Source organism: Polypterus senegalus, chromosome 18 (assembly GCF_016835505.1).
Source record: "Polypterus senegalus isolate Bchr_013 chromosome 18, ASM1683550v1, whole genome shotgun sequence".
In the NCBI taxonomy this organism is placed as follows: Eukaryota; Metazoa; Chordata; class Cladistia; order Polypteriformes; family Polypteridae; genus Polypterus; species Polypterus senegalus.
In genome coordinates, this window is record NC_053171.1 from 12,844,521 (window position 1) to 12,857,112 (window position 12,592).

A 12,592-nucleotide genomic window follows, 5' to 3' on the forward strand; every position below is an offset into this window, starting at 1 on the left:
CACGAGCACCACTTTGAACCCTTGAACGCCAAATCCAATACGAGCAGTACAACTCAACTTGAAGTGAAATGTGTAGTTTTAGAGAATACAGGAAGAAATCAATCCACCCCTTATAGTCTGTAGCCAATAGAAATTATAGCGTTGCTAATAGACAAGTACCGACACCCAATGAAATATCAGAATGTTGTTACGTCCCAGAAGTCGGCTGTACACTTACCCAAGATGTCAGAAAGCGAAGACTGCACTGCAGAGGCCGGTCCAGAGGCAGCGCCAGCAGCTACAGAGGACTTGGCCGTTGCTGAAGAGAAGAAGAAAAGTAAGCCGCCTTGATTGTCTCCCAGAATGCGTATCCTCGGAAAACTTTCCAGTAAAATAAACAGAAGTGGGTTCATCAGAATGCCGCCATAGCTGATAATAGTCAGCATGTAATGAGTGACAGTGAAGTTGTCCAATGGGTGAGAGGCGCGTTGGGAACTAGCCAATTGAATTTATCTTATGGTGTAAGGGCGTGTAAAAATTCCGGAAGTGGGTTTTTCAGATTTTTTTTTCCCCGAAGACAAAAATATTTTGTGTTTCTTTCTGCTGTAGTTCGTTAAAAGATAAAGCATAAAGTAATTTCTGAATGTGTCAAGGCAGATCATGCTGTTTTATATTTATTAAACTTCTTGTTCTTTCTCTTCCCTCCATGTGCTGTTCTGGCGCATCCTAGTTGATATCCTCCTCAAGGCTGTAGGAGACACACCGATTATGAAAACTAAAAAATGGTCCGTGGAGCGCAGCCGGACTATCCAGGCTCTTGTGCAGTTTATCAAGAAGTTCCTTAAACTTGATGCAACAGATCAGTTGGTTAGTTTCTTTATCTGAAATGTATCGGTTTTATTTAGTGATCGTCTTCAGTGTTTTATAGCACAGTACAGTACAGTATGAAAATAAAGGTAGGAGCTGAACAAGATTAAACCATGTGTAATTTTCCCAGGAGATCAAAAATGTATGTTTACTATCACTTTGAAAGTAATTTTAACAAACACTAAGGGGTCTGATGTCAAGACGAGTGAAATAATATTATAATGAAAGGGACCCGCAAACAGACTTAAGGAGAGAGGACCGGTAAAGAAACTGTGTACAAGTCTATGTAATGAGGTATTGGCAGGGCAAGAAAAGAGATACTGGAAGATCTTAGTGTTCCCAGGGGTTTATCATGGGTTTGCAGTGTAGACGATAATTAAGGGAATCCGCGGTGACAACTTACTAAGGTTATAGCAGAGCTTTATTGAGGAGTGAGTGTGTGTGACCCAGCTGATTTGATTTCTGTCACTGGTCTGAGTCAGGACTCTAATAGAGGCATTTTGAACTTCTAGGCAGCTGAAGGCTATGTGATATTCGATGACCTTGCCTGAGATTTTCAGTCCTAAGCTTTGTTCACATAATCTTATCGCATTGGAGGCAATCGGTGGCATGCTGCTCTGCATCTCAGTCGCATAATGTGACACACCCAGAAATCTCACTCACAAGAATTTTCTGACTCACTCCAAATAAATCAAACGGGTTAGATTTTGTATTTAATCATAGAGCCGAGCTCTGTGTGCGTGAGAGCTGACAACCATTGAATGCTCAGCCTGCAGTACAATGCGTAGAATGTGGTGAAGAGGCATAAGGGTCGCAGGTGTTTTAAACTTCACAGACAGAATAGATGTCTCGCATTTTATGTATCGTGACAGAATGGAAAAAAGAAACCTCTGGCCTAAGTGTCGGCTGAACTCGCCGTTATCTGTCAACCGTTTGTACAGCGCCGGCTCTGTCAGGCAGCATGTGCTATTGGCTGTCTCAGCAGTGCTGGAAATCCATCATGCAGTTGCTAAATGTGACGTTGTCAGTGATTTTTTCCGTTGTTTTAAATTGACATGGTCCAGCAACAAGATCAGGAACTGCAGTTGGCAAGTCTGACATCAGCTTAAGACTTTTATAATGCAAGTCATCTGAAGAAAGAATTTCTGGATTGCAAACAACAGGGGCCTCATGTATAACGCCGTGCGTAGAACTCGCACTATAACGTGGCGTATGCACAAAAGCCGAAATGTGCTTACGCACAGAAAAATCCAGATGCAGGAATCTGTGCGTACTCCAACTTCCACGTTCTTCCGCTACATAAATCCCTGTCAGCATGAAAAGTAACGCTCGTGCACGCACTTTATGTAACGCCACAAATCCTCCCAGAATTACGCCTCTTTGAATATGCAAATGAATATAAATCGCCCTTGAGCTCAGCCTTCTGTGAAAAGACAATGGGAAAAGCACGGGGGAAAATATAAGAATTTCAGCGAATACCAAGTGGAGGCAAAGGAAAAACATACTATTTGTTTAATTAAAACGTGGGATAGTCAAAAAAAGGAAGTTGATCGAGTGACATAGCGTGTTGGAGAAACTTGAAAGCTCACGTTCACAAAGTCGCACAGTGCCGGAAATAAAAAAAAGTCACATATCAAAGTCGCCATGAAAAGAAGAGTTGTAAGCCCACTGTCTGAGTGTCATATGAAAGTTTATTAGGGTACAGAGAAAAAAGGCACACGGTGGGGAAAAAGCAGGAAATGTCAACTTCAATCTCGACGTTTCCACTTTAATCACGTAGTTTATTTTGTCATTAAAGTAGAACATCATAAACGTCATCTTAAAATCGCTTAATTAACCAGTTTCTCAAATCCCATCGTAATTAAAGTAGCACATTAAATGCTTTGTTTTGTATTTGATCTTCTATGTGTGTGAATCACTACTCCAACTGGACACAGAATCCATTACATTCGTGATATTACAGCTCTCTGAATAACTAAAATACTGAGATGTATACGTGATGTCATTTTCATGATGATAGGAGTTAAAGCACGTTATGAAACATGAGTTTCACGGTGCAGTGATTGTGTGCGACCTTCGATGAAATAATTTATTGCAGCAGTACTCGGGGGTGGCTCTAGGCTTGTGGTGGCACTGGGCAGAGGAAGAATCGGTGGCTCCTTCCCGCCCGTCAGTAAGGTAGCTTATGCACAGTGGATGGCTTCGTCCGTTGCAGACACTGAATAGCCGCCTCGTGCTCATGACACAAGCATTTAACTTTTGCCGAAATTTGTCGCTGTGTTGTTATTTTCTCTTTCTGTTTTATATTCAGTATATATTGGCGTAGCCGTCACTGCAGTCAGTGCTGTTCTTTCTTCAAGTAACCGATCGCCACACAATCAGCTCTGTAATAGACGTTAATGTAAGCTTAGCACCAATTCTTCAAAACGTTTAAGGAACATTGAAATATCTTCGTAGTACATGTTTAATTATTCTATCCTTCACGACACTCCCAGTGAAAAATATAGATTATTTAAATGAAGTTAAAGTTTTATCTGTATAATATAATAAACATATTTTGCTGCATTTCACCTTAAAAATGATATCGTCATCATATGTAAATACGCGCTTTATAAAGTGGCTCAGGTTGTGCGATATTATAACTGTAGTGCAAGTTTACAGTGAGGCGATTGTACTTATAAGTCCAAACAGTTCTACAAGGAGCAATGATTGAGTGCGTTTAGAGTTCTTGGGATGAAACTGTTTCTGAACCGCGAGGTCCGTACAGGAAAGGCTTTGAAACGTTTTGCCGTGGCTGAGGTAGCGTGGGCTTGATGCTGTATACCGATAATTCTCTTTCCAATCAGCTGCTGCTGTGATTCACACTCAGATACAGTGATATAAATACTCCGAGTGGTGCAGTGAGAGTAATATGGAAAAAGATGATCCGCTGTGGCAACTCCTAACGGGAGGAGCTGAAAGAAGAAGAAGAAGAAGAAGGAGAAGTGAGAGTAACAACGCTAAAGCAGTTATGGTATTTGGAATACTATGGCTATTCCCCACGCCATTATATTGTTACAAGTTAATTACATTCAGATTCATTACACTAATAAACAATATGTGGTTAGTTTCTGTGTATTTATAAAGCTGCGTCAGGAAAATAAGGAGTATCCACACAGGAACAGTAGCACTGCTTTGACGCTGGGTGCCGCCAGTCTGCAAACCCGAGCAGAGAATTAGAATTAGAATTAGAACAATCTAGACGAGAACAGGCCATTCAGCCCAACAAAGCTCGCCAGTCCTATCCACTTGCTTCCTCCAAGAAAACATCAAGTCGAGTTTTGAAAGTCCCTAACGTCTTACTGTCTACCACACTACTTGGTAGCTTATTCCAAGTGTCTATCGTTCTTTGTGTAAAGAAAAACTTCCTAATGTTTGTGCGAAATTTACCCTTAACAAGTTTCCAACTGTGTCCCCGTGTTCTTGATGAGCTCATTTTAAAATACAAGTCTCGATCCACTGTACTAATTCCCTTCATAATTTTAAACACTTCAATCATGTCACCTCTTAATCTTCTTTTGCTTAAACTGTAAAGGCTCAGCTCTTTTAATCTTTCCTCATAATTCAACCCCTGTAGACCTGGAATCAGCCTAGTCGCTCTTCTCTGGACCTTTTCTAGTGCTGCTATGTCCTTTTTGTAGCCTGGAGACCAAAACTGCACACAGTACTCAAGATGAGGCCTCACCAGTGCATTATAAAGGTTGAGCATAACCTCCTTGGACTTGTACTCCACAGATCGTGCTATATAACCTAACATTCTGTTAGCCTTCTTAATGGCTTCTGAACACTGTTTGGAAGTTGATAGCTTGGAGTCCACTATGACTCCTAAATCCTTCTCATAAGGTGTACTCTCGATTTTCGACCGCCCATTGTGTATTCAAACCTAATATTTTTACTTCCTATGTGTAATACTTTACATTTACTGACATTAAATTTCATCTGCCACAAATCTGCCCAAGCCTGTATGCTATCCAAGTCCTTCTGTAATGATATAACGGATTCCAAATTATCTGCTAATCCACCTATCTTGGTATCATCTGCAAACTTAACCAGCTTGTTACTTATATTCCTATCTAAATCATTTATATATATTAAAAATAGCAGCGCCCTAGCACTGACCCCTGTGGAACACCACTCTTAACATCGCCAGTTCTGATGAGGTTCCTCGCACCATCACCCTCTGCTTCCTGTGTCTGAGCCAATTCTGCACCCATCTAAAAACATCACCCTGAACTCCCACTTCTTTTAACTTGATGCCCAACCTCTCATGTGGCACCTTATCAAATGCTTTCTGAAAGTCCAGATAAATAATATCATAAGCTCCACTTTGATCGTATCCTTTTGTTGCCTCCTCATAGAATTCCAACATGTTAGTAAAACACGACCTCCCCCTTCTGAACCCATGCTGACTGTTCAGAATAACTCCTGTCCTTGTCATGTGTTGCTCAATCTTATCCTTAATAATTCCTTCCATTAATTTTCCTGTGATGCTTGTTAAGCTTACTGGCCTATAGTTGCTTGGATCTGCCCTGTCACCCTTTTTATATAATGGGATGATATTTGCCATTTTCCAGTCCTTTGGAATCTCTCCAGTGCACAGTGACTTCCTAAAAATATGTGTCAAGGGTTTATATATGTACTCACTAGCCTCCTTAAGAACACGAGGATAAATATTATCTGGGCCTGGTGATTTGTTTGATTTCATCTTATTTAATCTGAGCAGCACTTCTCCCTCTACAATTTCCAAATCCCTCAGTACCTCCTTAGTAGTTGCGTTTACCTCTGGCAGGTTATCCACTTGCTCACTTGTAAACACCTCAGAAAAATGTAAGTTTAGGGCATCTGCTATTTCATTGTCTGTATCTTTTAATTCCCTTTACTATTCCTGATGAACTTGACCTCCTCCTTAACTGTTCTTTTACTACTAAAATACTGAAAGAATCTCTTGGGGTCTTCTTTCGCCTTATCTGCTATATTCCTCTCCAACTGTCTTTTAGCCTCTCTGATATCCTTCTTAATGGTTGCCCTCATTTTCTCATACGCTACGGTTCTCTTTGCAGTCATTAGTCTTATATGCCTTATACAGCAGTTTTTTCCTTTGCAACTTCTTTTTTAATTCTTTATTAATCCATCGTGGAGTTTTTTAGTTTCCTATTACTTCCAAATTTAGGTATGTATCTGTCCTGCATTACATGTAAAACATTTTAAACCTGTTCCACTGCTCCTCGACTGTCTCCACATTTAAAAGCTTATCCCAGTCTATCCTACTTAGACTTTGTCGCATCTGCTCAAAATTAGCCCTACTAAAGTTCAACTTAACAATTTTAGTCTTTGCATCTGTACTCTTACAAAATACTGAGAATTGTATTACATTATGGTCACTTGACCCTAGTGGTTCAATCACCTCTACACCCTCAATTCTATCCTGATTATTACAGAATACTAAATCCAGACAGGCTTCACCCCTTGTTGGTGCTTTAACATGCTGTGTTAAAAAACAGTCGCTGATTACTTCTAAAAACTCCTGCTCTTGTGCTCCTCCATCTGTAAGGTTATCCCAGTTAATATTTGGATAATTAAAGTCCCCCATGACTATAATATCCCCCTGTAAACTTGCCTTTTTGAACTTGCATACGACAAGGTATGAGGTACTGTGGAAAAGCGCGTGGCTTATACGCCAAGTGTAGGTTTTATACATCGCGATTTGAACGTGGAAAAGTTCTTACGCAACATTTCTGTGCGTACGCACCGCTTATACATGAGGCCCTAGGTGATGTGGCCAAGTATTGGACATGAAGATGTAGGGATGGTCTGTGGCTACTGTGAGGAGTTGCCAGCCAGGGAAGAGAAGTCTGATGCTAGAGGCGGCTTTTAAGCTTGATGTATAACTCAAAAGACAACAAAAACCGTTCCGCTAATAGCAGGAAACGTCTGGAAAATAGAAAAATAGGGCATGGACAGCGCCTGAACCTGCTGTAAATGGCAAATGCTAGTGTAAAAGACTAGTTCTCTTTTGGGGTGGCAAACCTAACATACATTCTGCGTGCCCAGGTGAAGCTTTAGGAAGTGCGGTGGTAGAATAGAGCAAGAGGTGTACCCTGGGTAGAAGCATGTAATGCACTTCCACAAACTCTAGAACACAATTGACCCAGTGCTGGCATGGATGCCATACCCGATTCTGAAGAAAGTGCGGCTAAAGGGGGAATTTCCAGAGGTAGCAGCACCTCTAAGCCCTTTAAAATCCAATCAGTAGTTCAGAATCACAAAAGGTTCCTGATGCAAATGTAGCGCTGCCAGGGACCCCAGAATGAGTTTTTAGAGCCTTCACTCTGCAAGATGTTTGTAACGTGTAGAGCTGGGAAAGTGAGGTGCAAACGCTTTATTTCTTTGTTCCTAACAGCAGAGTAGTCAGTCATGCCATATTTTTAATATCCGTGTCCCAGTGAGTAATACGGAGTTTTTATGAAGGAGATGGTCTCATTCTTGAATTACGAGGATCACCACTTTGAGCAAATGGTCATGAACTGCTTTGTAATTGAGTAGCTGATTATTGGTTCCATTTGACAATCGTAACACAGTCCATTCTTTATGGTCAATCAGTTCAGTGGTGAACCTGTTGACTAAAGACGTTTACAAGTCTCCTATCTTGTCTTGCATGTTGTTATTAATTAAATATACTGAATTGTGCACAAATAATTGGGTGACTCTTTCTTTTTTTTTTTTCCAGTTTATTTATGTAAACCAGTCCTTTGCGCCCTCACCCGACCAGGAAGTTGGAACCTTATTTGAGGTGAGCTGCAGTTCAGACTGATTTTTCTGTAATGTTATTTATTATTGGACTTCGGTCGTATGCGCTGTTGGCACTTCAGTTGTAAAGAGACACAGTTTAAGTAAGTTGATTCGTCTGTAGGGTGACACTGCCTCGCAAATTCAGTAAACAGGAATATTTTCATAAAAACACAAATGATACCTCGACATGTGGACTATGCAGCAGGAGTAAAGTGAGATTTGTTTCATAGACGCACTACTTACTGTTGTCCGGCGTTGGTCACCATAGACACTGATTTTTATCAGAAACCCTTTCTCTCCATTCTGTATGATAACATGAGATTAAATATTTTTCTCCACCATCACTACAAACAATATGGGGTAAAGTAACAAATAAAAAAATAAAATAATTTTGGGTGCAGTTTTCCTTTAACATTCTTAAATCCTGCTTAATTCAATTCAAGTTTATGGGGTGAGCAGCCGATCTCTGCAGCACTGGGAACAAGGCCGGAACCAAGTTGTGACGCAGTGCCAGTCTGTCATGTGGGAGGACATGAGGAGAACTCCATACAGACTGTGATGGGCCCCGAGATTTGAACCCAGGATGTTGGGCTTGGGGTGAAGCACTTACACTCTTTGTATTATTTTTATAACAATGAAGTAGGATGGCCACACAGACAAGGTCCAAGCCAGAAGTGGCTCTTAGAGCAGTGAGACAAAGTCACAAATAACTGCACCTCAGTGCTGTCTAGTCAGTGTTAACAATGATACCAAAGGCCTGTGCCCACATCTTAACTATGGAGGAATATTTCGGACAAAATTAAATAAATGCGTAAATAAATAAAAGTACTGTAAAATGAGAGCCTAAATAAATAAATGTTTCACGAAATATGTTTTTCGTTGCTTATTTATTTATTTCATTTTGTCCGTAACATTCCTGCAAACCGTCATGACATACGACTTGAAATGGAACTGTCACTTTCACTCGTCAAAGTTGAGAGGGTGGGCTCTAACACGCCCTCTAGTTACTGATTGGTGAATCGATAGCACAAGAATTAATTAGAAAAATGCTTACTACTGCCGATGAAATAGATTCTGCGAAGATATTACATTATTTCAGAGAGAATTAAGGATTTATCGGAAGAAATTACAATGTTGGCGGCCCTTTTAGATTCCGATATAGATGAAACTATTTTTGAAATTATCGAAGAACAGGTGGAACGGACTCGACTGCACTGCAGTTCAGGTGACACAGTTCCCTGCTCTGGACGTCCATCCTTTGACATTCCAGCTGAGTCAATAGAACACCTTCTGTTATGCGGTTTAAAAGTACGACAGATTGCAGATCTATATGGTGTATCGGAGAAGACGATCACAAAGCGAATGAGCCAGTTTGATATCTGATGCTGCAACGGCTGTATTAGTTTAGGTACTTTGACATGGAATGCCCAAAGCAGCTCCAACTAATATTTTGAACTGAGTATTTGACCCTTGTTTTACGAGTATAAAGTCGGGTGTATATTCGCAACTACTTTTTCAAACAACTGTACAGCTCTGATCAGTGGTAAAGTTGTTCATTTCAAAATATTAGTTGGAGCTGCTTTGGGCATTCCATGTCAAAGTACCTAAACTAATACAGCCGTTGCAGCTTACCGTGATATCAAACTGGCTCATTCGCCTTGTGATCGTCTTCTCCGATACACCATATAGATCTGCAATCTGTCGTACTTTAAAACCGCATTACAGAAGGTGTTCTATTGACTCAGCTGGAATGTCAAAGGATGGACGTCCAGAGCAGGGAACTGCATCACCTGAACTGGAGTGTAGTCGAGTTCGTTCCACCTGTTCTTCGACAATTTCAAAAATAGTTTCATCTATATCGGAATCTAAAAGGGCCGCCAACATTGTAATTTCTTCCGATAAATCTTCAGTTCTCTCTCTGAAATACCTAATATCTTTGGCAGAATCCATTTCATTGGCAGTAGTAAGCATTTTTCTAATTAATTCTTGTGCTATCGATTCACCAATCAGTAACTAGAGGGCGTGTTAGAGCCCACCCTCTCAACTTTGACGAGTGAAAGTGACAGTTTTATTTCAAGTCGTATGTCATGACGGTTTGCAGGAATGTTACGGACAAAATGAAATAAATAAATAAGCAACAAAAAACATTTCGTGACACTTTTTTATTTATTTATGCTCTCATTTCATGATGCATGTATTTATTAAGGCTTCATTTCATGATACGTTTATTTATTTATGCTCACATTTCACAATACTTTTATTTATTTACGCATTTATTTATTTATTAAATTTTTTCCGAAATATTCCTCCATACTTAACTGCCAGCAATAGTGTAGCTAAGAAATATTTGCCAAGCTTTTTAACCCTACGTGTGATGGGCATTCATGTTGGGCACTGCCAGGTCTAATGGCTTTCATAGGTGTCGATTAACACGGTGACTTCCATTTAAACTGCTTGTCGTAAATAACTTCATTCAAGACAGACAATTATTTTAATGTTATGTTGTCCTCCTCTCCCCCACCACCTCCCTATTGTTCCCATTTCTCCTAGTGTTTTGGCAGCGACGGAAAGCTGGTCCTTCACTACTGCAAATCACAAGCTTGGGGCTGATGTGAGGTGAAGAGATTCGTTTCCTGCTAATCACCACCCTTAAAGCTTCCTGCCTGCATCAAGGAGGGAATTTGTTTATTTTTTTTTTTGTTCATGCCATCCATGGAGGAGATGGATTTTTCTTGTGTCACCGACATCTGGTGCCATTTGCTTCCCACCTTTTGCGTGGGGCCTGTCCGTTCTGTTCATCTCTATTTGTGCACATATCTTTCATTTAGATTTTCTTATCTTTGAATGTATTTTTTTTTTTTTTTACTATTATGGGAATTAATGTGGCAGTAGCTGCTGGTGCCATACATTCTCCTGGACCTGTGGAATAAATGCAATCCAAAGCAGCTAGACTGTACTGTACTGTGCTGCAGGCTGCAGCAGAGGGTGCTCTTGCGCTCCTAGAAAATGCGCTCTGTGACACTTAGATTCGTGGACTGCAATGCCAGCAAACTCGAGTTAAAAGTGTTTAAAGTTTTAAATTTCACATCTTTCTTTCTAATTACCAGCTGTGTTTTAATTTCATTTAGTGTATGTTGGGACATGCTGTCATAATGTGCGATTGTGTGTGGTCTAACAATGCAAATATACACTTCAATGACTAAAAATGGAATTTAATCCTATAAATAATATAATTTTTTATATTTATAATAGAGATATATATAATAGAGAGAAAAGCCTAGCAAAATGACACACACATATATATATATATATATATATATATACATACAGTCAAAGTATAAAGTATGTGAACCCCTAGGACTGATCTCTATTTATGTCTAATTCCCATATAAAACCTGGTCGTATCTTCATGTCAGTCACACTAACAAACAAACACAGTCTCCTAGAAGTAAAGATACAAAGATTTTCAGAGAATATTTGACCATATTGAATAAATTATTCAAACTGGGAAACTGAAGGTTGGTAAAAGTAAGTGAACTCTAAGCTAATGACTTTTTAAAAAGCTCATTGCAGTCTGAATTTAGCACACGTGGAGTCCATTTAATGAAACGAGTTCAGAGGTGTGCCCTAGAATGACTTTGATTGATCAAAAACACGATAAAGTTTGAGTTGGAGCTTCTGACAAGAAGCATATCCAGATGGGAATCACGCCTCGCTGTCTGAAGAGCTACGATGGAGAATTGTTCATCTACATGAGGCTGGAAAGGGTTACAAAGTCATCTCAAAGATCTGAGATATTCACCAGTCTACTGTTAGGCAAGTTGTCTATAAATGGAGACAATGTGGTATTGTGGCTACTCTGTTTAGAAGTGGGCGCCCTGCCAAGATGACCCCAAGAGCACAACGCAGAGTCAGCAATGAGGTAAAGAAGAACCCTAGAGTGACAGCAAAGGACTTGAAGAAGTCATTAGAACTGGCTAACATCTCTGTTCAGGAGTCAACTATATGCAAAACATTGAACAATAAAGGAGTCCATGACAGGACACCAAGAAGGAAGCCACTACTATCAAACAAGAACATTGCTGAATGCCTGAATTTTGTGAAAGAGCACTTGGACACTCCACAACAATACTGGGAAAATGTTTTGTGGAGTGATGAGACCAAAATTGAACTATTTGGGAGGAACAAGCAGAACTTCATTTGGCGTAAAAAGGGCACCGCATATCAACATCAAAACATCATCCCTACAGTAAAGTATGTTGAAGGAAACATCAGGATTTGGGCCTGCTTTGCTGCATCAGGGCCTGGACATCTTGCCATCATTGAATGGAAAATGAATTCACAAGTTTATTAACAAATTCTCCAGGATAATGTGAGGGTGTCTGTCCGTCAGCTAAAGCTCAGAAGAGGCTTGGTGATGCAACAGGACAATGAGCCCAAACATCGCAGCAAGTCCACAGCACAATGGCTTCAGAAGAACAAACTTGGCCTTTTGGAGCAGCCCAGACCTCAATCCTATTGAATGACTTGATGAGAGCCAAATGCAGAAAACAACCAAAGGCTATGGAAGAGTTAAGGCAGGTCTGCAGGGAAGAAGGGGCTCAAATCCCCCCCCTCACGATGTGCAGGTCTGATCTGCAGTTACGGGAAGCGCCCGGTTGAGGTCATCACTGCCAAAGGAGGGTCAACCAGTTATTAAATCCCAAGCTTCACTTATTTTTTCCACTACCACTGTGAACGTTGAATGCGTTTGTAAAATAAAGACATGAAAGAGTAGAATGTTTTGTGTGTCTTTGGCTTAAGCTCATCGTGTAGATCAGGACCTGTGACTTAGATGAAGATCAGATCACTTTTTATGACCATGAATTAAACCAGATCATTCCAAAGGGTTCACATGCTTTTTACTTTGACTGGATAT

At 40.3% G+C, this 12,592-nt stretch overlaps 2 protein-coding genes across 2 annotated transcripts in view; one reads left to right on the plus strand and one right to left on the minus strand.

Moving 5' to 3' along the window:
- isoc2 (isochorismatase domain containing 2) overlaps positions 1-323 on the minus strand; it is a 28,025-nt gene extending 27,702 nt beyond the window's left edge. The window contains exon 1 of the mRNA XM_039741429.1: positions 218-323. The gene's annotated coding sequence lies outside the window, so the exon portion shown is untranslated. The remainder of the gene's footprint in view (positions 1-217) is intronic.
- atg12 (ATG12 autophagy related 12 homolog (S. cerevisiae)) lies at positions 188-10,885 on the plus strand. The gene is made up of 4 exons (XM_039741433.1): positions 188-316; positions 710-846; positions 7,613-7,675; positions 10,225-10,885. The coding sequence occupies exons 1-4, from the start codon at positions 223-225 to the stop codon at positions 10,282-10,284; spliced, it is 354 nt and encodes a 117-aa protein (XP_039597367.1). The 5' UTR covers positions 188-222; the 3' UTR covers positions 10,285-10,885.
- Positions 10,886-12,592: the final 1,707 nt, after the last annotated feature.